This window comes from Polyodon spathula, chromosome 19 (genome assembly GCF_017654505.1).
Source record: "Polyodon spathula isolate WHYD16114869_AA chromosome 19, ASM1765450v1, whole genome shotgun sequence".
NCBI lineage: Eukaryota > Metazoa > Chordata > Actinopteri > Acipenseriformes > Polyodontidae > Polyodon > Polyodon spathula.
In genome coordinates, this window is record NC_054552.1 from 4,624,452 (window position 1) to 4,650,335 (window position 25,884).

The 25,884-nt window shown below is 34.8% G+C and overlaps 3 protein-coding genes across 5 annotated transcripts in view; 2 read left to right on the forward strand and 1 right to left on the reverse strand.

Moving 5' to 3' along the window:
• Positions 1-3,492, forward strand: part of dnajc24 (DnaJ (Hsp40) homolog, subfamily C, member 24) — a 20,471-nt gene extending 16,979 nt beyond the window's left edge. For both annotated transcript variants that reach the window (XM_041217870.1, XM_041217871.1), the window contains exons 4-5: positions 2,849-2,917; positions 3,138-3,492. In XM_041217870.1, the coding sequence (XP_041073804.1) occupies positions 2,849-2,917; positions 3,138-3,271 (203 nt within the window). In that variant the 3' untranslated portion in view covers positions 3,272-3,492. The remainder of the gene's footprint in view (positions 1-2,848; positions 2,918-3,137) is intronic.
• A 597-nt stretch (positions 3,493-4,089) lies between these two features.
• On the reverse strand, positions 4,090-18,015 carry LOC121294293 (mitochondrial inner membrane protease subunit 1-like). 2 transcript variants are annotated; one of them, XM_041217868.1, is made up of 6 exons: positions 17,912-18,015; positions 9,922-10,034; positions 9,466-9,554; positions 8,987-9,113; positions 4,431-4,541; positions 4,090-4,231 (listed from the first exon to the last, which is right to left on the reverse strand). In XM_041217868.1, exons 1-6 carry the CDS (start codon positions 17,916-17,918, stop codon positions 4,163-4,165), a joined length of 516 nt encoding a protein of 171 aa, XP_041073802.1. In that variant the 5' UTR covers positions 17,919-18,015; the 3' UTR covers positions 4,090-4,162. The 2 variants fall into 2 exon arrangements, with proteins under 2 accessions (XP_041073802.1, XP_041073803.1); XM_041217869.1 differs by having other exon boundaries at positions 17,799-17,943.
• A 6,341-nt stretch (positions 18,016-24,356) lies between these two features.
• LOC121294992 (elongator complex protein 4-like) overlaps positions 24,357-25,884 on the forward strand; it is a 62,106-nt gene continuing 60,578 nt past the window's right edge. Inside the window, exon 1 of the mRNA XM_041219254.1 lies at positions 24,357-24,419. Within this exon, the coding sequence (XP_041075188.1) occupies positions 24,357-24,419 (63 nt within the window). The remainder of the gene's footprint in view (positions 24,420-25,884) is intronic.

Below are 25,884 nucleotides of genomic sequence, written 5' to 3' on the forward strand. Positions count from 1 at the left end.
TGTGACACACTGATTTAAGCCATTCTTAATGGAACATATGCTTTACTTTGTTATTGCAGGCATTCAGAGCAAGGCATCTGGAGCTGCACTTTATTTCACTAAACAGACGTGTATCATTTTGTTGATGCATATCTCAGTACTCAACCGTACTGTTTCCTGCACACACAGCACAATGTCAAACTTAAAAGAGTGCACAGTAGCTAATTTAGACATTAACAGAAGTGACTTTTACAGCTTGTTTCTGTAGTGAAAATGCACATTCAAGTAAATATGTCTCAATGTAAATAAAACTGTCTTCATAAATACACCATACTGATAGGTGTTACCAAATGCTAGTTTGTAAAATGTTACATGTTGCGATTTCCCCCTAACACACTACAGGAAGAATATATCGGTAATGGAATTGAGTATACAAATGCTGTGCTACCTACATCTGATTAAAAAACAATAATAATAAAATAACCAAGTAGTGTGTCTGAAAAAAAAAAGGTAGTATACAGTTGATAAAGGGATAAAGGCCAGATAATATGCATCCACAGATTGTCATGACTACACTTCTCCCACTCTCCCATGGGACTTTACATGTAGGGCCTGTTAGAAATCTGTGCTGTCAGCCTCTCCCCCAGCGACCCTTTGCTTAGCATTATTCTTGAGAGAAATAATTTGCTCCCATCAGCAGCCTTAGTTCTTGTGACAGATCAAACACACCTCCCTCAGCAAGCTGAGGCATCTTTGATCAGAGTTTGTTCCGTAATCCACTAACATCTGGGTGCAATTTGTCTGGTAGCCACCAAAGGACTCAGTCAAAGGAGTTAATTATTAGTTTCCTAAATAAACATTGGCTGCACGAATTAGTTACTTTTGAGGTAGGAACATTCAATGTCATTCAATAAAATTAGGCACAAAAACTAAATGTGTTTTAAAAATTATTTCACAATCCAATGGCTGTAAATGTTCAGTTACTTAATTTTAGGATCTGTATACATAAAACATCAGTTAGTTACTAACATTTTAGGACTTTTATATACAAAGTGGAGAGACAATTGGCTAATTTGTGGGACTATGGAAAACAGAACAATTTAAATTAGAACAATATTCTATCACTTTTTTATACTCAGGACTGAAGCCCTGTAGTGAGCAGTTTAATTTTGACCTGCAGGTGCTGGCAGAAGCACCCTCAGCAAAGCACAGTGGTTCTCCATCATCTGGTGCCTTTGCCTGCATGGTTTCAATGCTCTGATATTCTTCCCATCTGTAGTTCAAAGTAACTGTACAGAAGCCTTGCAGAATGTATTAATTGATTTATCCCTTAAACCACACCAAACTGTCTGTGCTAATCTACACTTTGGTAAACCACTTCTCAGATTTTTCTTCTCCTTCTGAACTATAGGACTCTGGGGACTAAGATTGTGGTGAACACAGTATGGCTTAAAAAGGGGTACAGGATTTCTCGTAAATATCAGATATACTCACAGTGCCCCTCTGAAACTGAAATCAAGCTATAGCCCCTTTCCCTGAATGTCATGTTTTTTGTCATCTGTTGAGATTCATTTGAGAAACAATCCAGACATGGTGTGTGTCCATTTTCTACTAACTTAATAACATTCAGTCTGACAATACTATTACCCTTCCAAAAACCATATTCAACAGGCACAAGTTGCTGTAGCTCATTTAAAATCCACCCACTCATGGAATTAGATCATGAACCAACTGCTGCTGCCATGCTGCTTTGCCTTTGGATTTCAATGTGGTTTATTCTGTCGAACTTAACAATGAAGACACAGACACACAAAGGAGACTCATTGGTAATGGTTGCATGATGGGCGAACGCTACACTCTTGTTAGAAAGGGTTCAGTACCTCTATGTTTGACCTTGGTTACAGGTCAGGGTCGTTGCAGAAACAAAATGGCAGTGGACTGAAAAAAACTAGTGTATACATTGAGCGGAACATTGTTATTTTGTTATGTTGCAACTGTGGCATCTTGCTAAAATGTAAAGACTAATCAAAGATTTTTTATTTATTTTTTTCATCCAGAGTAAAAATGTATTCAAAAGAAAAAACTTTACATAAGTTAAATTGTGTTATAATTTATCCTTGTATTTTTAGCCCTTTTGCTGCTGGTGAAGTGTATGCACAGCTTGTAAATGCATTTACAGTGTATAAAATAGACTGAATTTACAGACCTTTAATTATGTGGCAATGCATAATTTCTGCTATTGGCAGGAAGTTGATCTTTCAGCACCCTTAACCCAGGGGAGGTCGCAACATCAGTAGTAACCAGTTCACACTTCTGTAATAATTAGCATAAACGTGTTCGCTTTCACTGAGATTACAATCACTTACAAATGAGCAGCATGGAAAATGGAGCATAATGCAGTAAATTCACTGCACTACTACTCTGGGAAAGCTATAGTTTGTCAACTATTGGCAGATGGGGGACTATTGTATGCTTATATTTCCAACCACCAATTAATGGTGCCTCAACCAAATATATAATGAAATGTAAGTCAGGGTTTAATAGATATTTTATATGACTTTAAGGAATACATATATGCATAAGTACAAGAAAAAAAAACAGGTAGAAAACAAGTTGTATGTAACATACAAATCCTCCATAAAGAATAAAACACATTGGTATCAGGCATGGGTACTAAGGCCTACATCCACAGCATGTAGAAAAGAATATTGCAACAAATTCAGACAAAGTCTTAATAGCTCAGATTATCAATGGAAAATGTTCATTCAGAATTGCATTGTTGGTACCCTGATGAAACCCATGCATGCATAAATAAATAGGTGAGAATTGACTTAACTGTTTTTTTTTTTTTTAAATTTCCATATTACAGCAGCTGAACTGAAGCAGAAGTGGCCAGTTGATGGTTATGTTTGCCTTGAAGATATGGACTGGGATGATGGTAAGTTTAAAAAAAAAAAAAAAATTATACATGATACTGGTAAATACATTTTTGGTGCCCTGTTTACTCAGAGTTCCCAACAACAGATTCCCGTTGAGTAAAGATATATAGCAGGGAAAATGTCACTTACTGTTACTTGTTTTTACCCACACGTGTACAGAACTCTGTTTTGCCCCCAGTCCCCCCGTTTTCAATTGACAGGTGGTTTATTTCCTTTTAGATGAGCAGTCCTATGCACATGGATGTCGCTGTGGAGGAGAATACTGTCTTTCAAAAGAAGATGCCGAAGAAAATGTTGCAGTAATCTGTTGTGATACTTGCTCTCTTAGTATAGAGGTCATAAAGAAGAGCTGACATTAAATGAATGACTGTTTTAAAATGCAAAATACAGATGCAATTTATAATTAACACCTAACCGAAAGTGTTTTGAAGTTCTGTGTGTAACCATAACAACTTTCATGAAGTTTGCACTATGCATTCACCTTTTGTTGTATTTTCAGAAATTGTTTTGACTTGAGTCTGACAGTTGCATGCTGTACAATTATTGAGCATTGTATATTAAATCTGTTTAATTTAACTATTTCTTTAATGAAATCCAACAGCACTACTCAGCATGGATAATTTTAATGAAACAGGCAAGCAAATATATTCATTGTGGTAGTTGGATAAAAAAAAAAAAAAAAAAAAAAATGAAATTAATCAAAATATACAATTTTTAAAGAACATAATTTGAAATATTAAGTCCTTCAGTATTATACATGCTTTAATGAATAACAAATATTTAACAAATAATCAATTTAATATTAGTTTTATCTTTATACCATTACTTAGACATTTATATTTTTTGTGCACCATTTCTATCCAGGATGTTTGTATCTTATGGGTGTACACCATAATTAATCAACTAAAACAGACATTTAAATTGGGATCTGGCAAAAACAGTACATTCCAGGATTTCTATTAATCTGTATTTGTTCAGTTTTAATCATTTTAGTTCTGCCTCAAGATAAAAATAAATAAATATTTTTTTTTAGAATGTACTGACATGACAAACATTATGTGTGGCCATAAAAAAACATTGACTCATATATATATATATATATATATATATATATATATATATATATATATATATATAATATATATATATATATATATATATATATATATATTAAAAAGCAACACAGTTAAAACATCATTTTATAATTCCTAAACTTAGCATGCTGATATTTAATGGAAAATCTATCAGTCATCTCGAAGAATTCGCCCATTTGGACTCTCTTGTAGACTACCACATTTTTCCAGAGGCCATAACTAGGAGGGGAAATAGAAAAACAATGTTGCATCAGTTAAGGAACTAAACAGTGACCTCTGTGCATTATACATAAATCCTTAACACAATTAATACATTTAATTAGTATAATTTAAGTCAATAAACTAGCTTTGCAATTATTTAATTAATAAATTTTTCTGACCAAGATCTTGAGCAGAAATGTTCACACGTAATCTGTACCTTAAAGCAAACTCGACCCCTTATGAGGGCGTAGGGAACTGGACCATAACTTCTTGAATCTGTAGAGTTCTTGAGGTTATCACCCTCTAACCATACATGTCCTTTTGGAACCTACAAAAAGTAATTGAAGCAAAGTTATAAATAACTTATTTTGGGATTATATATATCTTACAAAAAAACCCAAAACTTTTTAACCTTAAGCTTGTCAATTTTTGTTTTCATGTAAATAATGCAGAGTTCAACAGTTTCACACAACGAAGTCACATGTGGCTTCTCCACCATTTGGTCCAAAAAACTAATGACAGTTAGACACCTTTTTTTTTTTTTTTAATATGAAGATACAAGAGGTTAAGGCAATGGGACAGGGTCATAAATTCATTAGACTTCAAACAGGGTCATTAGGGTATTCACTAAAACCTGCCCTCTTGTAGCAGTAACAGCATGAGCAGCATCAACGTCCTGGGTTCTGCACCAACGCTAGACCTGCCAGTAGGCCCGCAACAGACCAAACCGTAATTAACTGTGACATCAATTGCGAGTAATCTCATCACTTTATGAGAGTGGGCTTGTCAAAACTCAAATTAAGTCCACAATTCGCTATATGTGCAAGCAGGATCAACAACACAGTATATTGCAATAAGGGCCATTATGAACCACAAGCAGTCTATTTTCATGTTGCATAACTTTTAACGTCAAGAGCCCTTAAATGGCATGAACCTCTTAACTGATGTTAGTAAAGAACATTATTTTCAAGTGCAAAAGGTGAAAGGCTAGCATTATAAACAACATTAAATGGGCACTGTGTATTTAAATCAGTGTTGCTTGCTTGCTTTCAAACAAATGCCAAGCAGAATATTCCTGATTTTTCTTACAATCAACCTCTGGGCAAAATGACTCCCAAGCAACCATTACCTTACCCAACATATCTTTTAAATGACTAAAGAAGCATCTTCTAATGTAATAATTACTGCCTTTAACTTGAATGCACTTTAAAACAACCATATGTTGGCTGCCGCCATTGAAACTGCACTAAAATGAATTCTAGCAGTCTCATCTGCTGGAACACATACACCAGCTGTAGGCTCAGTACACAGATCTAAACTGTAGGTAAACAGGGATGCAGTGTCCAAACAAATACCTGACAAGTGCTTGCGAAATGTTTGTTCTACTGCTGGTTGCTCCCATGTAGTTTCTTTCTACATTAGAGTCACTGAATGGATTGAAAGCCATTTTTGCAGCAATATAGAAGCTAGTTACAAGACCAGGGGTGGACAACATTGGCTCTTCCAGTCCATTCCATTGTTGCAAGGTCTTGTGCTAACCAGTCCCTTAATTATTTAATTGATCCTTTGCTGGATTAAATAAAAAAAAAAAGTGTAAGGTAATGGAATGGAATAGCCATGGTTGCCAATTTCCTGTAGCAGAACAATACAAGAGAACCATCAAACATGGCAGCCATAATTGTTGTATGTACAGATCACTAGTTCCTGGATTAAGAACAGCTACTCTACCCAATTCCAACAATTATTTTCCTGTATTAGACTAGGAAACTGAAGTACAGTATTAAAAAGCTTGTTAGAAGATCCAACCTCCCCACCCCTTTGTATTGAAAAGTTATACACTGTTGATTCATGCCAAATGTGCAGGTGTGTGTGTGTGTGTGTGTTTTTTAGCATTATTTTGCGAATATATTTTCCCTTTTGGAATTGGCAAGCACAATCACTTCAGTCAAACTAAAGCAGATTATCGTGTGGTTTACATTTCAATAGGACCTGAAACCTGATAGCCTGACAAACTGGCACAGGGACAGTACTAGTTAAACATGCTGACCTCCTTGGAAGTTCACAGGTATCTCAAGTCTCCAAAAGTGAAACCGACATTACATGGAAAAAAAACAAAAAAAAACAAACAGTCTTAAAGCTGTCTTTTCTCCTATTTAATTCAAATACTTTATTTTTTTTTTTCTACTTGTACTCTGACAAAACTAATTCTCAATGCTGGACAAAAGAATAAAGGCCCCCTCCCTTTTTTATATCCCTACCCAGGTCTTTGAAATGGCTTCCTACTTTGGTACATGGCCACAAATGTAATTGCCTCATAGTCTGCGGGTGTTCAGCTAACAAAAGAAGGTTTTTAGAATAAACCACAGGTGTTACCTTACTTGATTAAAATGAAAGATGATGAAAGACTCTAAAATTGAGTGAATAAGAGACTAAATTATAATGAATTTTATATCTCATTAGTTTAATGACAGCTAATTAGAGAGGACCGTGTGACCTCAGTTTTACAACTGAATGTTTCAGTATTACTTGTTTGTAAGCTAAATATCTTGTTTGAAACATAAGCAACAGCATCCAGAATAGGTGTAAAGTTTAAAAGCCTTTGGTGTAGTGCTAATGACCTGCAGATGCCTCATTACTCCTGGAAATAATGAAAGTTTCAATGTGTGTGTTTTTTTTTTTCCAGAATCGTGGCCATTGTTTTGTCCTAATTAACCCCACAATAAAGGGGCCACGCCCAATTGAAAATGACGGTATGGATATGCTAATCCTAAGGGCTGGGAGTCCTGCTAGCATTACAGTGTCAGTAGTCATAATCATCAGTTTTAAGGGTGTAGAACAGTGATACACTGTTTGAGTAACACCAAGGTCATATTTAATGGTGAACTTGATTTGTTTTGTAAAGCACTGTTGGCAGATGTTGTCCCTGCCTCCTATCAAGCAGGCAAAGACGGCAGGCTGACGTCACAATTACAGTGCCTACAGAAAGTTTACACACCCTTTGAAAATTTTCACCTTTTGTTGCCTTATAGCCTGGATTTTTTTTTTCATTTATCTACTCCACAACTTCCAAGTGAAAAAAAAAATTCTAGAAATTTGTAGAAAATTAATTAAAAATAAAAACTGAAATAGCTTGATTGGATAAGTGTCCACCCCCCTTGTAATAGCAATCCTAAATTAGCTCAATCACCTTCAAAATCACACACCAAGTTAAGTGGCCTCTACCTGTGCTAAATTGTAATGGTTCACATGATTTCAGGATAAATTCAGCAGTTCCTGTAGGTTCCCTCTGCTGGGTAGTGCATTTCAAAGCAAAGACTCAACCATGAGAACCAAGGCTCTTTCAAAAGAACTCTGGGACAAAGTTGTTGAAAGGCGCAGATCAGGGGATGGGTATAAAAAAAATATCAAAGGCCTTGAATATCCTTTGGAGCACGGTCAAGACAATTATTAAGAAGTGGAAAGTGTATGGCACCACCAAGACCCTGCTTAGATCAGGCCGTCCCTCCAAACTGGAGCAAGGAGGAGACTGATCAGAGAGGCTACCAAGAGGCCAATGGCAACTTTATGGCCAAGACTGGTCAAAGTGTGTATGTGGCAGCAATATCCCAAGCTCTCCACAAACCTGGCCTGTATGGTAGGGTGGCAAGAAGGAAGCCATTACTCAAGGAAGTCCACCTTGAATCCCATTTGAAGTATGCAAAAACACACTCAGGAGATTCTGTAGCCATGTGGTAAGAAGTTTTGTGGTCTGACCAAACTAAAATGAAACTAAAATGTACATTAACCCAAAAAAGGAGGTTAAGGGTCACCAATCCGCAATGGTGAGGCTAGATACTCTGGAGAGCTGTGCAGCACTCTCCTCTGTAAACACCACCTTGCAGATAACTGCTGGAAAGGTTAACAGCTCAAATGTGTGGCCGGCCTGTGTTCTCAGTAAACATGATGCGCGTGTGTGTGTTGTGACACTTATCTTTACATTTACATTTACCATAGAAATCCAGGATGAATGAGTAAAGTCACCCCTGCAATGAACTCAATTTCAACACAAGAGTAAACAAATTTCTTCTCTGCTGGCTGTGGCCAGGGCATTAGCAGTGTGCTGTGACTGACTGTGGGGACAGCGTTGCTGAGAAATGGATACGTAGCTCAGGCTTTAATCACTGTGACTGACAGGAAGCCAATTCCTTATTTACAGACCTAAGAGGTATTAAGTGACATTATCAGGTGTTGTTTCTGTTTAAGTAACGAAAGGGCTTAGTGTATCAGCGCTGTTTGATACAGAGTTTGTTTTAATCTGATGACTTCTGAACAGAGGAGATTAAAATTAGCAGAAGCTTGGGCAGCTGAGAACATATTGTACAGCCAGATCTCCATGCTAAAGTAAATGGTTTAAACACAAAGGCAAATAAATGCATCTTGTTTGGAAACAGGTTTGCCAAATTCTTATGATCAACAGTTAAATATGGACAGCTAGACAGATTGTATTGATAATCTTACTCATCAGATCTTTTTAAAAAAAAATTAAAAAAAACACTTAAGTACTAACAGAAGTCACTTACTCAAGGGCTACTCCAATTAATATACTGATGTTTAAACTTGTTTTTAGTAAAGAGCTACAGCTATAAAGCAGCTCAATTACTATAATGTCTAAAATTGAAATAGGTACCAAAACAAATTCCAGTTTCCATTTAAACTCCTACTCCCCTAACAAATGTTAGAAACAGAAACATCAACAGTAATAAAGAAGTCACATGATATATTTGCATTACTCACGTAAGTGTGTGTCTTAAAAATATCAGATGGACTGCTTGTGCAGACTTTGTCTCCTTCTAATCCAATTACTCTTTTACAGATATTCATCTTCGGATCACTTGGACTTTTTGCAATTACAATGTCACCCCTGAGGGAAATTGAAACATTGTTAATTTGATGCAAAAGACAAAAGACCACTCAATCTTGCATACAACTGTATTTTTTCTATGCATTTGTATGACATTTAAAAATTAACATTACTAATGTGCTAAAAAAACAAACAAAAAAAACCCCCAGCATTATAACTGTTAATCTTAAAAAGTACCACCGTAGGTAGATAGATAGATAGACAGATAGATAGATAGATAGATGGATAGGATATTCTACTAATTTAAAGAAAAATATCTAAAGATTTAATCAAATCTCTTTGGTATCGAGAGGGTTAGGGTTAGGGTTAGATTGTAATTCCTAAAAAAAAAAATTTGCATGTTAAAACTTACTTTTCAATTCGATAAAAATGACGACTTAACCTTTCTGAAAAAACAACATCATAGTTTGTAATTGTGGGCTGCATAGAAGGTCCCGAACACTGTAATAAAAAGTACATTATCATCTAAACACAAAATACAAATACAAACTGCAAAATAGTAATGGAAATTAGAGTACTTAAAGGGTAGAAATGGCAGGGAACTTTACAATAATAGTATAATATCCCCCATAACATCTAGTAGACACAAACCTTACTTCACAGTAAACTTTGCTGGGGGATGTTAAGCTGGATTCACTGCAGGCATCTCAAAGACCTTTATCTGCAGTGCCAACTTAATCAACTGATCAATATTTCAGAAACCAACTTATAAAACCTGTGAATGGGTTCATATTTTAAGAATACAGTACATATTGTTTAGTTTAAATGTATATCTTGTAGTGAAAAATAAAAAAAATAAAAAAAATACCGTTACAAGTTCACCAATGTATTCAAAAGCACAGTGGGCGATGCAACCATATTGAATAGTATATCCAACGAAGCCCAAAGTCTTTCCAACAGCCCTTCGTATCATGTCAAAACCTAAAGAAAACACAAAGAAATACAAACTGTACCTGTAACATGTCACGTTCTACATAAAAAATATATTAACATTCTGGTGATTTATTCCATCGTTATTTTTGACACCATCTGTCGACATTTTCATAGACATGTAAATTATTTAAAGGATCAACATAACAACAAAAAAATGATAGCTTCTAGAGTAACACTGAAAGCCGGTTTACATTAGGTGTCTGCACTGAACAAGTAACATAGTTATTTACTAGGATACTGTAAGAGACTCATTATAACCTCTGTGCATAATTCAGTTTTTATTTTTTTAGCTGGGTCAGGTGGACAGCATTATTGGAAATGGAAAAATGGCACCAATCCAAAGAATAATGGACTAGTTGAAACTAAAAACAAAACAGTACTTTACTTCAAAATACTAAATAGATTTTGCAAAGAGCAATATTAGAAGTGTTCGCAAAACACTATCAACTGCTCAAACTGAAAAGATTTGCTACCCAGGAAAAAAACTTCCATGCATTATAATCCAAAGTCAGCTTTCACACAAAGCAGAGATTTCCAACGCAAGTCAAGGCGAACCTCTTATTAAACCAACCCTAGGTAACCCTTTCTACACTTGCCAGATGTTGACGTAAACAATATATGTCATTTGTAGTCCTGCAAAACAGTGCCCTCTTGTGTAATCAATCAATCAATCAATCAATTTGTATATGTACAAAATAGAAGCTGTAGTTGACAAGTCATCACTGCTAAATACCACACTCAGTTTACAAACATCTGTGATCGGTTATGGTTTCATTCACAGAAAACAAACTTAACAATCAATGTTTGTTAAATTTAAAGGAATAGGGGGGAAAAGATTACTAAGTAACTTTTAACACACATCCTCCTAACAAGTTGACCTCTGTAATATAATCAATAGTCACCACACTAAGTGTCACTATTACAGCACATGCTTAGGTGGAAATTTAAAAAAGCAAGTAAGGAAACTGAGTTATAGGCGACACACCTCATTAAATAAGGCTACACTTGCAAGAATTCAATGTCTTTAATAGCCATAACAAATGTAGCCCTTGTAGAGTCAAGTATTAAAACCTGCTGCTCCAACTAACAGCTGTGTGTCACCATATTAACTTCTGGCTCTCACCGCAGAGATGTTCATACTCTATGATGGTTAGTGATGAATTTGTGAATAGTATACAAGATACTCAACAAATTCAGCTAGAATTCTTACAAATACATGGGAAAATATGATCACAATACAAAATGGGTATCACATGAAACTTGTCCTTCAAAATCTTGTTTCAATTGTCTTTAAACATACGATATCGATTAAAAAAAATAAAAAAAATAAACAACTTAACTGCTTCAGCAGATGGCTACTTCTCCAAGAACCTCGACCACAGAATTTGGGATATTCTATTTACAGATGGTGCAATACTAAAACCCTTTTCTATTTGCACAACTTATTTTGGATTTAAGCTCCAGCTGCCACTTCACAAAACTATTAATTTATTCAAGTACACCAAAGTAAAATTGCTGTTGCTCAGAAGCAATGTTGCTCTGATAATAAAATGAATAGGAAACAATGCTTTAGAACAATTTGTATGTCAGTCATTTCATAATGAATTCTGCGCTTTCTTCACATCATTTCTGTTGATAGCATTAATCATGGCAAGCAGTGCGGAAATCACTTTGAGCTTTATGAATGACAGCCCAGAGATGGGAAAGGATTAGTTTTCAGTCGCTGCCAGTTATAGCACCAGGTGGCTTTTTCTGCAGTGAAGGTGTTACCAATAATCCCATTACGCTGGCACTAAATCTCACAGACATCAAAATTATCACCAAGGTTCCTTTTCATCCCATCTCTTTCCAAATGATTGGAAGTCGCTTCACCTGAAAGAAGTCAAATCTGCAGGCAGCTGCTGTTTTAGCAGCCAGTCGACAAACCGAGAATGCCAATCTTGATCCAATTTCGCCATGCTGGTGGCCCCTTATTCCCTGTCCAATAATACATCTGTTAGAAAATCCTACAGCTACAAATCAAGTTTAATCCTAGCAAGGACCTCATGTTGGTCTTGTCTTCCAAACATGGAGAGGGTTTGCTGTCTATCTCTGGCAGCATCTGGGGAATGCCCTCAAATCCCAGATCTGCTTAGAAGAATAAGGCAGGGATCATGAAACATGACCCCAGAACCTTGATATGACTATATTCTGACCCTTGGGCATTCATTCTAGGTGAAGATTAGAACTTTGCATAATAAGATTACACAGCAAGTGAATGATATCAAGGGACAATCCATATGCAGCCGCCTGGTTTTCAATACAGTCTGAGCTCCATAATATGCAACACAGAAGGAAGAGAGCTTGCTCTTTCTGCTAGAAATAAAATTGATTCACTTAAATTAATTGGCCATTCCCAGCCTCCGAAATCTCCTATCAGATCTCTTTTACCGACAGGTCTTATGTAGTTAGAACAAATGTTATGTTCTCTTTATTCTCCAGCTCTATTGCAGGATCAGTCTATAATTGAAATGCACACATGATTATATTATAGTATAATAGAAGAAATAATATAGGAATTAACACCTTGTCCCCACTAATCCTGGATTATAAATGATTGTGTAGATAGTAAAACAAAGAAATTAATGTAGAAATCTTGCTTAGCTTAACCATCTGTAACCATCTGTGACCTGTGCAGTCACAGACCTATCCATTTCAAAATCCACGGTTCCACACAATGAACAGCAACCAAAACAAAACACAATGGGGTGGTGAAAGACATCTTGGTGAAATAAATACAAATAATAAACCCAAGTAATCTTTTTTGATAACAGAGTTATACTTTTAGCACTAAACTACTAACAGTAAACAGAATTAGCTAATTGATTAAATATATTTTTCAAGAACACTCCAAAAGGGATAATTTATACTTTCAAGATTGAAAATGTACGTGCGTCCAAAACCAAATTATTTTATTCAAATACATTTCAACCTTACTTGCCATTTGACAAAAAGTTGCAGTTTTCTTTTCAAAATTACTGGCATGCTATAAGTATAACTGAAAATGATACACTTTCAGTGCTTGCCTCTAAGAATTACTTAATATTAAACAAGAACCATTCCTAACAAAACACAAGGTAATACATTTTAAGGTTCAACTATATGTGCTGTAAATATATACAGTATTATCATTAAATTGTTAAATTACCCAACATTCTGAATGTAATTACATTTTCTTTTTTTTTTTTTAATTTCTTGGAATTTTAACACTACAACCACAAAAATGGCTTTATGAAAAGCGTGATGAAATGATATGAGAAATGGCAGAATTTGCCCATTTGAGTATTGGTGAATTTGGGCATTTTCATTGAAAATTAGGATTGTGTCTAGAATTTTAGGTGTAAAAATGTCCTTGTAGGTCGTTAGATAATATGCTGTGATAAATTAATTAAATTACCTCTTATCTTATGGTATATTGTTTGCAACATGACTATAAATGAATAAATCACATCATACAATATTTGATTAAATAGCCTACACATACTCCAAAGACACAATCTGGAAGTAGAGAGACGCTATAACCAATAGTTAATATTGAATATTAATGGCTTTATTAAAATATTACTGGTCCCCCTTTTATTGTGCAGATAATCTTTTAGTGCTTGACTTTTTTTAAAACTATAAACTGCTTCACCCTGGTACCTTTGCTGTAGGTCACATGGTTTGATTACAGCTAGACTACTAGAGTTAGTTTGAACTACAACGCAATAATTCATTAAGTACCAAATATCACCTGTAGTGGTGTTTTCAATTACTGTGTGCATATCCCAATAAAATACAAGAAAAGTGAAGCAAAACCTTGGCAAATACAGCTCAAGAATGGTATAAAAACACTCAAATGCAAAAGACAGCGTTACTTTCTTTAAACATGATATCATATATATATATATATATATATATATATATATATATATATATACACACACACACACACACACACACACACACACACACACACACACACACCACACACACACACACACATATACACGTAAAATCGCAATGTAGTTAATATATTGGTCTCATTTAACTTTAAGCTAACATTCTTGATCACATATTTCCTTCCATTTCATTTCCCCTGTATTTACTGCCCGATGCCAGGAACCAATCCATTCTTAAAAAGCAATGGATTAGTGGGGAGATAAGCATCTTCAGTCGATCCCTAGACATTTGAATCTATTATATCCCTAGACCTTTGAATTCATGATCAAATCAGTTTTAAATACGACAAGTCTATTTGAAAACAAAAGCAGATTTAAAAAAAAAAAAAAAAAAAAAAAAAAAAAAAAAAACTATATACGTTTCAAAAGCTTGCCAGAAACGTGTTCTCATTAACATTATAAATTAGAAAAACATGGAATGAAGACTCTAGGCTGCTGTGTAGCTAAGAAGATTACAAGAAACCCCTATGTTATATATGACAATACTCCACAACAATCCCAGATGGGAGCAAGAAATAAACTTGACTATCACTGTAGTGAGGGAAATGTCCTTATAATCTCTGATTTCTACAGAGCAGTAGGCAACCAAGTAAGATTCTGATTATTCCTTTTATGCTGCTCATTTTTTTTTTAATAATGGGATAAAAGTGTTTACATCTTCTACGCAATCAATGAGGTTTTGCTGAATTAACAGCACCATAATTAAACCCTTCAAAACACTCAAATTCTATGGAATAAAACAAGCAACTCCAGAATTTAATTTATGTATTAATAATTGTGGAAATGCATGAGGGTTGAGTGACACTGTATGAAATCGGTACAGCCCATTCACTGTACATTAGTGCTCCATGCATTGTAGACTATTGCTTTCCTTTCACAACTGCATAAATAAACTGCATAACTATTTCTAAGGCAATCTCGTTTCCTTTCTGCTTGCTATTATGCTTGTTGCTTATAACTCCCTTGTGCAAAAAAAATACTTATGTAGGAAAACCCAAACAGTTTGCAATTTACTCAGGAAAAAAGTGACATGTTATGTCTATCAGCTTATGAACTACATTCAGGTATCAATCATTTGCAAGGACCTGCAACTTCACTCTAAAACAATGTACAATATACTTTGTAAAATAGTATACATTCGCCTACAACTCATTTCACACACTGACAGTTTGCAGTTTTCTCATTGGAAAAAAAAAACTGGCCCAGTCATATTCTGTCAACACAGTGCACGAATATTCTCTAGAACTTAGTGTTGTAAATATATTCTATGGCAGAATAAATTACAGTATCAGTAAATATATGACCTACCTCATTTGTTCTTGCCAAAAAAGTACACCTGAATAAGGATCAATATTATTTGTCACAAATAATATTTGTCCTTGCTACAGGAAGTTGCAAGCTGATGGAAACAGACAGGGGTGTTCTCTAATTGGATCACTGAACAGATGTGAGCAAAGTTATGAGCATGCAAGTACTCAGATGGATATTAGCCATTAGACTTGCACATTCTTGTTATGTTCTATTGAATTTATGTACTTCCGCAATGTTACAATTTTTAAAAATCCACATCTACAAACAGAGAATTATATATAGGCCTATATTACACTACATACTTCGTGACATCTGTCTGTTAAAATCAAGTTCCTTAAAAAAACCCTGTTCTGCTGTGACGGCCTTTGCAACCCCATACTAGGATGTACTCTGCTAAAGCTCCCCAATGCTTTTTCAGGAAAATCTAGCTTCTATCCTTGCTTGTGTTAATGCAGAATACAAAGATCAAGACCTATGGCCCTGATAAAATGTATCTTTTTCATTTGAAAGATGCCTGAGCTGAAGGTATGGTCTACCTCCCACAGCCTGAATTCTCTAGATTAAACACTCTATAAGGTTGTTGATTATTAGCCTCAATACGCTAGAGATTCAAGCCCATGCTATTGTTGCCAGGGAAGAGAAAAATAAAGCAATCTTCTTTGCAATCATAATCCAGACCCATGCGGTGTGGTGCTTATGAGCATCTCAAGAAGCAAACTACCTTGTTTCAGCTCCCAGCATGGCTTCAGCAGGGAGCCTGGTTACATGACTACAGACCCTACCTAGTCAGGTGACTCGGCAGCTAATCTGATTTAGTGACTATAAAACTAAATCGGCAAATTCAAATGTCACTGCTTTCCTGCCCTGATCGGCAAAGAAGCTTGACATGAATGCCATCGATGACAATGCTTTTTTAAAATGTATTTATTGTATTATCCAACACAAAAAATAATCTAAACATAGCAAATCTGGATTACTAATGTATTTGATAACCCCCCCCCCCCAAAAAAAATCATATTTAATACTTCTATGATAAGCATAATATGTTTGTTCAGCTGAAGTCTATTATTTAATACTCATGAATTATCCAAAAGAAAACCTCTTAATTATTCCAGCATATTGCCCCAGAAGACTACAATTTGCTATGATAAGAATTAAAGACTTAAGAGCTTTTCTCCAAAATCTCAAAAAAGAATAACATGGAAGACTTATAGTTTACTATACAAATATGTTATGAAACACCAGTAAAGATGTCGCATTTAAACATTTACAAGTTCAAAACAGCAAGATCCAAGGCTTTAAAAATCTATTTTCTCACCTCTTGTTAGCATTAACATTAACATCAAAATGTTATACATTTTCTACGAATGATGAGCAACTGGGGGTGGAGCATGCACACTGCCTGGTAACCCCCCTTGTTTAATAAATCTTAGGTGTCCCTGAATATATACATAAATAAATACATCATAAACCATTTCCCAATGCATGACTGGAGGTGATATTTTGATTTGTTCTCTATTTTACCCCCAAAATTGTGTTTCTGAAAAGACAGGTACAGCGTTCACAAGTCATACCTGTATCAGTAAACAGTGCAGAAACCCATTTTGAGGTCACTGTGCACCCAGCAATTCATCCTTAGTAGTAAATGGTAACACTCGTGCAACATATTCTGTATTAAATCTTAACACTAACACTTAACACTAATTTGTGTAAATTCTATAAATAAGTTGTAATCGAGGTATCACTGTAATAAATAAATAAAAAAAGCCAAGTTACTAGTGTCCATCATGACTTGAAAAGAATATGTGCAGCCTAGTAGTTATAACCAGAACCAGTCCTCCTGTTGAGAGTTTTTGTGATAACATTAGAACGACCCTGATAAAGGTGCTCCTTCACCTATGACTAGCTCTCACTTATCATAAAAGCTTTCACTTTAATCATGAAAATCCAATAATTATTTTCTGTACTTAAAAAAAAAAAAAGCTATTTTGCTCATGCTTGCTACGTTTCAGGATTTAATTCTGGGACCAAGCTTTTGAAAAGTACTCTACTAGTACGCTCTAATGAGTTGTAATGCTAACTGCTTCTAATTTTGTCCAAGCCAACGTTACTTAAATCATTTAACCGTTTCTGCGACAAAAGGGAGCGATTTAAAAAAAAAAAAAAAAAAAAAAAAAAAAAAGCTAAATGTAAACTATGGGACAAGACTGATTAAAATAAATAAATAAATAAATAAAATATAAACTATTGGACAAAACAACAATTTAAAATGTAGTTATAGTTGCCGATTGCACAACAAAATAACACTTTAAATACTAACTTTATTACCGTGACATACTTTCTGCAGAATGAAAACACACACAGTAACTTTCTCTGACCCCTAAATAACATTACAACGGCGAGCAGCGGTACATATTAAAAAAAACAAACAAAAAAAAAACAAATAGTATAACAAACTCACTTTGTTTTCGTTAATAAACTTAACCAGCTGCGACAATGAACTACACGTATATGTTATTCATGTGTTTATGTTGAATAAAACCATTAAGCAATTTCACCTACTGCAGTACTTACTGAACATTTCAAAACCATCTACTCACAGCAACAACACCGCGGAAGAGCTCAACCAATAACAATCTATCTGATTGGCTAACCACTCTTTACCCTCTCTTTCTGATTGGCCCCTTTGCATTTTCTCCGGTTTCTCTTCCTGTCAACACAGAAATGAACATGGCGGACCACGCTGGACGCCGGTGTGAATGTAAATGCTAGCAAGAGAGTTAATGCATCTAGCTTCCAGAAGAAATCCCGCAGTAAACTCTCCATCCCGTGGACAAGACAGTCTGTTCAAAACGGGCAGCTGCTTGTGTCTTCCGGGGTCACTTCACTTGATTATGTGATAGGTTGGTTTGGAAATGTACCATGATGTGTGATTCACTGACATAGTCCGTGTGCTGTCATTTATTTTGTTCATTTTAAATTGTGACGTATTTCATAATTGTCAATGCACTGGTATATGATCGCAGTCACTCCTTCTGAAAACCCCTCTTTGATGTTGCGATAATGCTCCACGTACTTTTCTGTTTATGTTGTAAAGTACGATGTGGCTTTTTAATTCGTTTGTTGATGGTAGACTAGGTTTAGTGTCAGTTTAGATTTAGACAACATTAAAAAAAAAAAAAAAAAAAAAAAAAGGCATCGCCACCGACTTTATTGTTACCATTATCAACAATGTCCCCTAAAATAAAAACAGTAGCGCTGTAGGTGTTACAGGCCTTTCCAGAATATAGAAATCAAGTACAAAGTATACATTTCCTCCAGTGGGATTCTGTTCATGCAAACCTCGGTGGTTTACTGTGTTAAAGTAAAAAAAAAAAAAAAAAAATATATATATATATATATATATATATATATATATATATATATATATATATATATATATATATACACACACACACACACACACATACACATATGAGGTGGATTAGCTGTTGAAACTGCACTGCTTATTGGTAAGTAGTGTTATTACTGCACACGGTTAGCTAGGATGTTTCCCACTTTAGTTCAAAGGCTTATATTTAAGGTGACCAGATTTTTAAGTCCTTGGGAAAGTATGGAAATATTGTGAATAACTTCCAACTTCCAAGCTACGGGAAAGCTCCTGGGTTTTTATTTTTCACTTTGGCAATGCTTGATCTAATATAATTCTGAAAGTGAATGCAGAGGCTCATGGTGATATTAAGAGTGGAATCTTTTACTTTCAAAACCCTTTTTTTTGTACAAGTATAGTTATTACATTACACAGTAGCAAGATTTTATTTTATTGCTGATTACTGCTTCAAATCTAGTCCCTTTTCTATCTAAGAAACTGCATCTCTTTGATTTCCACTTATCATCTTGATCTATCTCTGGGCTCGCCTCCAGTGTCCAGTCTACAAACCAGGCCCTTCCTGTATGAAAGCATTACATATCTCAATGTATTAAAGGGTTACTTCATACACTCAATAGTATTGAATTTCTTACCATTTAATATGACATGGTATTCTGTATTTTTTTCTATTGCAGTTTCTGATTAATAGATTTCGTGATTAATAGATACTAGGATTTTTTTTCAGCCACTTTCTACTATTGAACTGTTACTATTAAAGGTAATGCAATGTGTTAAATGTCCTATCTTTTGACTGTGACCACTAATCAGCTTTTCTGAGTTTTGTTTAGGAGCTGCCCTGATTGCAGAAACAGGAATTTTCTTCTGAAGTAGTTAAGTATGGTAAGTAGTAATCCACATAGGCAAACCCTTTAAGTTTCTTTGATTCTTACCGCATTTAGTTAAAAAGGTCTGATCAGTAACCATATATCTGCATTTTCTTTTCAGCTAGTTAGTCTTTTAGTTTTTGTTAATTATATTGGATTTAAAAAATGCAAGCTGTGGAAAGATGCACATTCTTGTACACTGTAATTTTCAAGTGGTAAAGTCATATTTTCAAGGTAGACAATCTTGCTTATGAATTGATGTATAAATTGTCAAATCAGCATGGTTACTATTTTACATCTGTCCTATTATGTCTGTCTTAATAAAGTTGTTACTTTAAAATGACAACCTCTGTTGATTTCTTGTATCACTTAACTGATATTGATTGCAGAGTTCAGATGTGTTTCAGAAGAGTCTTTCCATATACCTGTAATATGCCTTGGTTTAAAAAATTAGCTGTCTTTAGTATTCCCTTACACTACCATTACTTCCACCAGTCTACAAATGAGTTCCTTTGGATAATTAGGTGCTCGTTGTATCTGCTCACATTATACTGGTTAATTTAATCATGTAATGGAAGATTCAGGTGTTATTTACATTGTCTCCTGTGGTGTGGATTCTTGGTGCAGGGATAGCTGACGTTGGTCTGCTCTTTTCTGCATTTTCAAATTATGTGCCAGTGGGAACCATTCAGAGTATTATCGAAGACATATTTGTGAATACCTAAGTAATGTATTATCCAAAACTTCCAGCACTCTATTGTAAAATCTGATCAAACTTAGAATGTTTTGGACAAGTAGAGAAACTTTTTTAACAGTCAATGTAAGAATGTAAAAGCATATTAAGATAAAGAAATAGTTTGTAGCAAAATGTTAAAGTGCTTGCTGGCTATCGGGAAGATACAAGGTTAAACACTACCAGTAGCGTGCCTAAGTTTTAAATTGATAGCAGTATAACATATACTATATTAAAAATAATGCTGTACTGAACAAATCTTGTCTGTGCACATGTTCTACATACAGTATAAAGAGATAAATCACCTAGCTGCATGGATTTATTGTAATTACCTAGAAATTATTATTTACATTAATTTGAATAGTCCTGCAGGATTTGCGTCTGATTTTTAGGTACAGTGGTCTTGTTTCCAAAGCATTAGATAGAATGTTAGTTCAGTCTTAATCTGGGCTAAAAAAAGGCTTTTGTTTCAAGTTCCTTTATTCATACGTTTCATTGATTGGGGATTCTCAAGGATTATATCCTAATGCTAACCCTTCCATATAATAAATCGTAGTGTGGATAATTGAATCAAGTAATAACAGAGTGGTTGTGGTAAGCCATTTGTTTACAGAAGTCTTGTTGGGTTTAATGTTTTTGTGAAGGGATCTCTTCTCTCACAAGGAGAATTTAACTCTAAAAGGACCTTGTTCTCTAGAAAAAACAGAAATACACACTTTATGTCCGTTAAACTGCAGGATTTTTTTTATTATTTTTTTTTTTTTTAGCATTGAAAGCGACAACATTGTATAACACAAACAGGTGGTTAGTGGTGAGGAGAAACTTGTATTTGCTTGGCTACACACAAGTGAAACAAATGGTTTTAGAACCAGAAAGGTGTTTAGAGATCAAATGTATGCATACTAGTATGTATTCTGTATATATGCATTCAATATCTGCTGTGTTAGACCTCAGGTGCACTCCAGAGCTATCTTGCATCATTCAGTGTAAACTGTTCTTAAATGTTTAAATTATGCCCAATTTTCTCTTAGGCAAAAACCGGGCCCATTATTTGTAGTTATTTTCTTGTGTCAAATTAGGTGCTTATCTTTAGTACTTGATGCAAATTATCTTGAGTAATTTAACCATATAATTGTCCATGCAGTGCTATTAAACTGTTAGTTTGTTGTAATGCTTTTCTCCTCTTGAGACATTGTAATGATAAATATTTCTTGGGTAGGGGAAATAATTAATGTTTTTGCTTTATAAGAAAAAAAAAAGAAGAAAAGAATAACGTGTACAGGTTAGACTCCTAGCACCCCCATGTTGTGCATCGAGAGCTACCACTGTTACTGTTTTTGATAGATTCTTAAGGAATTTGTATTGATCCACTAAAGAACCTTGCATCAGGTGAAACTAATACTATTTCCTTGTCTTTGTATTGGAGGCAGGACTGCATTTGCAGAAACTAAACGCTGAAGCTGCATCAATTGAGTGTAATTAGGTATTATGCCCTTATTAAGTTGTGCATTTTATTTTTACCCTTTGGGGTGCACAATAGCAATATTTGGTATAGTCAAAACTTAATTCGAGTTTCAACCTTATCTTGGTATAATCAAAACTTAGTTTCAGCCTTATCCTGCATCATTGATGTTTTTTAGTGTTCTGTTATAAAATGCACTGCAATGTTTGTTGATGTTCAATATGAGTTAAACTTTTTTTAGGTTAACATTGGAAGAGTTTATCCAATAACAATACTGTGATATGCACATTATTCTGAAGTTGTTTTAGGCTATGTTAACTGATGTGTTTTGTTTTAAAATACTGATTCCCACTTTTATCAAAACAGGACATGCGTTGATCTTTTCAAATGTGTTGATTGCTGAGGTCTATGTTAAATTATATCTTTCTTTGTCTTGTATTTAGCAGAACATGTGAAAAATACATTACAGAGAAATTGTATATTTTTCTTGTTTTGAAGATGTAAAGCTCAGAACAACTTGAATATTGAATTCAACACCTAGTTCATGTTGGTACACTACATACTGTAGACTGTTTGCTGAACTGAGTTGTGTACACATGGAATCTGAATTCATCAATATGGAATATCATAATCTGTATGCAATCTTTAAATCCCCTTTAGGTCATATTGATTTAATTAGACTATATTTGGTGATATTCAACAAATGCTGTTTATTCTCTCCTGTTGCAAGACTATATGAAGTTTGCTCACATGGGGTGGGGGCAGTAAAAGCTTTAGTGAAAAGAAAACAAACCCCAATTGTCAACATGACTGATCTGTTCTGTGGTCTGTCATGATTATAGAAAGATGTATACCCACCCCTAAAACAATTCAGGCCAGGCTAATGGGTTCTAGAGATTTCATTTGTTAGACACTATTGAAACCCCAATACAATGGGCACCATCTGAGGAACCCCATCTGGGTGCCTTTAAGATCCTTTGAACACAACAAAGGTCTGGTGACCTAATAATCCATCAATAAAGGGCATTTCTTTAAATGACAAATTGAAGAGCTGTGGAATTTTGTATAGATGCTTTGACATCCTGAATTCAGGACAGAGGCATTCTTTGGGTTGCATTAGTTCTTTCAGCAAGATGTAAGACTTTTTTTTTTTTTGGTAAGGATTTACAGTTGTATGCAAAAGTTTGGGCACCCCTAGCAAAAAATGTGTGGGTTCTGTTGTGCAGATCTGACCAGTTTTTGGGCAAGTCTATGTGATATTTTTCTTGGTCTTCCAGATCTTGCCTTGGCTTTAACCATTCCATTTAACTTCCATTTCTTGACAATGTTTCTGACAGTTGAAATTGCTAGCTGGAAGCGTTGAGAGAGTTTTTTATAGCCTTCTCCTGTTTTGTGAAAGTCAATTATCGTCATTTTCAAGTCCTCAGACATCTGCTTAGAGGAGCCCATGGTTGTTGAAACCAGGCAGAACAACCATCACTGTCTGACAGATTAGAAGGTATGAAGTTACTTCAGAGTAACAGTTCAACACTAGAATTTACTACACCTGACTAACTGAAGCCCTAACGAGTGAATCAACCTTTCTGGGTCTTAATAATCATCTTTTTAAGAAGTAATTAAGAATGGTCCAAAAGGGTACCCAAACTTTTGCCATGTCCACTTTTGTTTATTATTTAGAATCTGTAATAAATGCAAATAAATAGTAATCCTGTATTAAAATTTGCAGAAAGGTGTCATGTTTAACTTTGTACCATGTAGAGGTCAGGTCAACTTCTGTTCACTGAAAGATTAATTGTAACATACATTTTTTCCAGGGGTGTCCAAACTTTTGCATACAACTGTATCTCTGAAAGGTTACTTTAGCTGAATCAACTACCTATAGCATCGCTACAAGGAACAGTACATTAAAACTGAAAGGTCGTTTCATTTAAATCAGTATTTATATGACATGACAAGCCTTTGCGAAATTGCACTTTGGCAAAGCGCCGAGAAGAAACAGTTGTTTGAGGCAATATCAAAGCAAATTCTTTCTCTGAATTCTTTGACTACAGGTTTTAAAGTGACACATTTTGGAAGCAGTTTGGCTTGGTTAGAGCATGGGAGTAAAAGGATGGTCAGATATTGTCCAGGGTACCTTCTGATCCTTTGCAGGTCATCACACCCCTTTCGTTTGCTATTGGTTGCACAGTACTGCTTGGTCACGATGGGTGGACTTAGCATAAGTAATTAACAAAATATAGAAAAAATAATTAAAACATACAAAAAAAGGTAAATGTTACACTTACTGGTAATGTATATCTACAGTACATGTAGTACAAGCACACAATTTCTACAAAACAGGCAACTAGTTGCTACCGAAAGGCTGAGGTCAGCCTCATTGTGTCTCAAATGACAAGTGCAACAATATGCAAAGCACAGTAGACAGCAATAGTTTTGTGATTAAAGGGGTATATCTTAGAAACCTCTGGTCTTATTTTTTTAAGCTGCAGAGACACTAGGTATGAGATTCTATCCATAGCAAGTGAAATGCATGTTACTTCCATGCCTTGGTTTTTGTGCTTATCAATGATATGGCTTTTACTGTAGCTTGTGATGATGATGTAATTGTGCAGGTTGCTAGGGATTATGGACAGGTTTTTAGCCATCATTTTGCATTCTCCGGCCATTGTCATCTAAGTGGTGATCACGCTATATTTAGTCTATGGTTGGGAGTTAACACTGGTAAACTAATGTCATGAATCTTCTTTTCTTCTTCTTGGCATATAACTCTTAACAGTCATTAAATCGATTACTATCATGTACTGTACACTTTATTTGCATCATCTGCATTTAGCAGGACATCCATGACTAATTGACTTGCTGCCTAGAGGCATAAATCTGCATTGGCCTGTTTTTTATGTGACCATACAGGTCAATATTTATACAAATCATTCTCAAACCTTTGTTTTGAAAAACAATAGTAAGCCAGTATACACGTTGTGAGTGTATGTATACAAGTTAAATGTGTTTAGACTTTATGTAAGGTAAAAGGTAAAATTGTTGAAAATTAAATTACTGGAATCATTTACATTATTTCATAAATGATAAAGTGATGTCATAATGATATGTGGTTGTGCAATTTAGAATCTGGTATTTTTTTTGTGTGTGTGTGTGTGTGTGTGTGTGTGTGTGGGGGGGGGGGGGGGGGGGGGGGTTAAATCTAGGGTTTTAACAGGTTTGTGAAGGTACTAGGTTTGTAAAAAGCTTTAGAGATGTGTGAAACATAAAAAGGTGATGCCTTCCAGAAATATTTGTTGTAGGTGTTGATATGTGGCACCTGTGAAAAAAGTGGATGTACATTTAAAAAAAAAAAAGTAAAATCATTATGAAATCCATTGGGGAATTATGCGTATTGTCTTGTTAAACCAACTAACAGGTAATGCAGTTTAACACCTTTAGTGGAAAATTCCTTATGCATATCTCATTTACACTTTTAATTGCTCATTATAATATATTTCAGTTTACCCCCACCCCTGGCCCATCAGTTTAACATAGTAGTTATACTGAACAATTTCCTTAGAAAAGTAGTTTAGCATTTATTTACCATGATTGTACAAGGGTATAATGGGCTAAAAGCATTATCCAGTAGTTTCTACCCATGCACGTGTAACAGAACAGCAGTTGACTTATTCTTAATATAAATAAGGCTTTTCATTACTGTTTGTAATTTTTTTTTCCCCAGAGGAAGATAAATATGACAGCTACTCCCTCATGTTGAAGTATTTCTGTGGGCATTCTCTTTTCATAGCTTCATCCAGACATCAGCTGGGTGATATTTTGCAGTTACGGAAATGTTTACTTCAATGAAATATATAAATATTTATATAATATAATTATTTTCTATCATTAAAAAAACTTGTAAAAAAGTATTTGAAAGCATTCATCTAATAACAAAATAACTATAAAGAAAGGAACATTTAGTTGAACGTATTTTCCAGAACAGAATTGGTAAAATTCTGCACAGAGAATACAGATCTTTTTTTTTTTTTTTTTTCAAAGATGTTTTGGATATTTTTTGGTTACATATATCGGGTCTCATTTGGTCAGTTAAGATAACAT

What these genes read in the sequence shown, in the direction of transcription:
- LOC121294293 (XM_041217868.1), bottom strand. An exon ending in ACATTGGTGAACTTGTAACG is followed by an intron (nt 9,555 to 9,921) that starts GTATTTTTTTTA and finishes TTTTTATTACAG; the next exon opens with TGTTCGGGACCTTCTATGCA. An exon ending in GGGGTCGAGTTTGCTTTAAG is followed by an intron (nt 4,232 to 4,430) that starts GTACAGATTACG and finishes TTCCCCTCCTAG; the next exon opens with TTATGGCCTCTGGAAAAATG.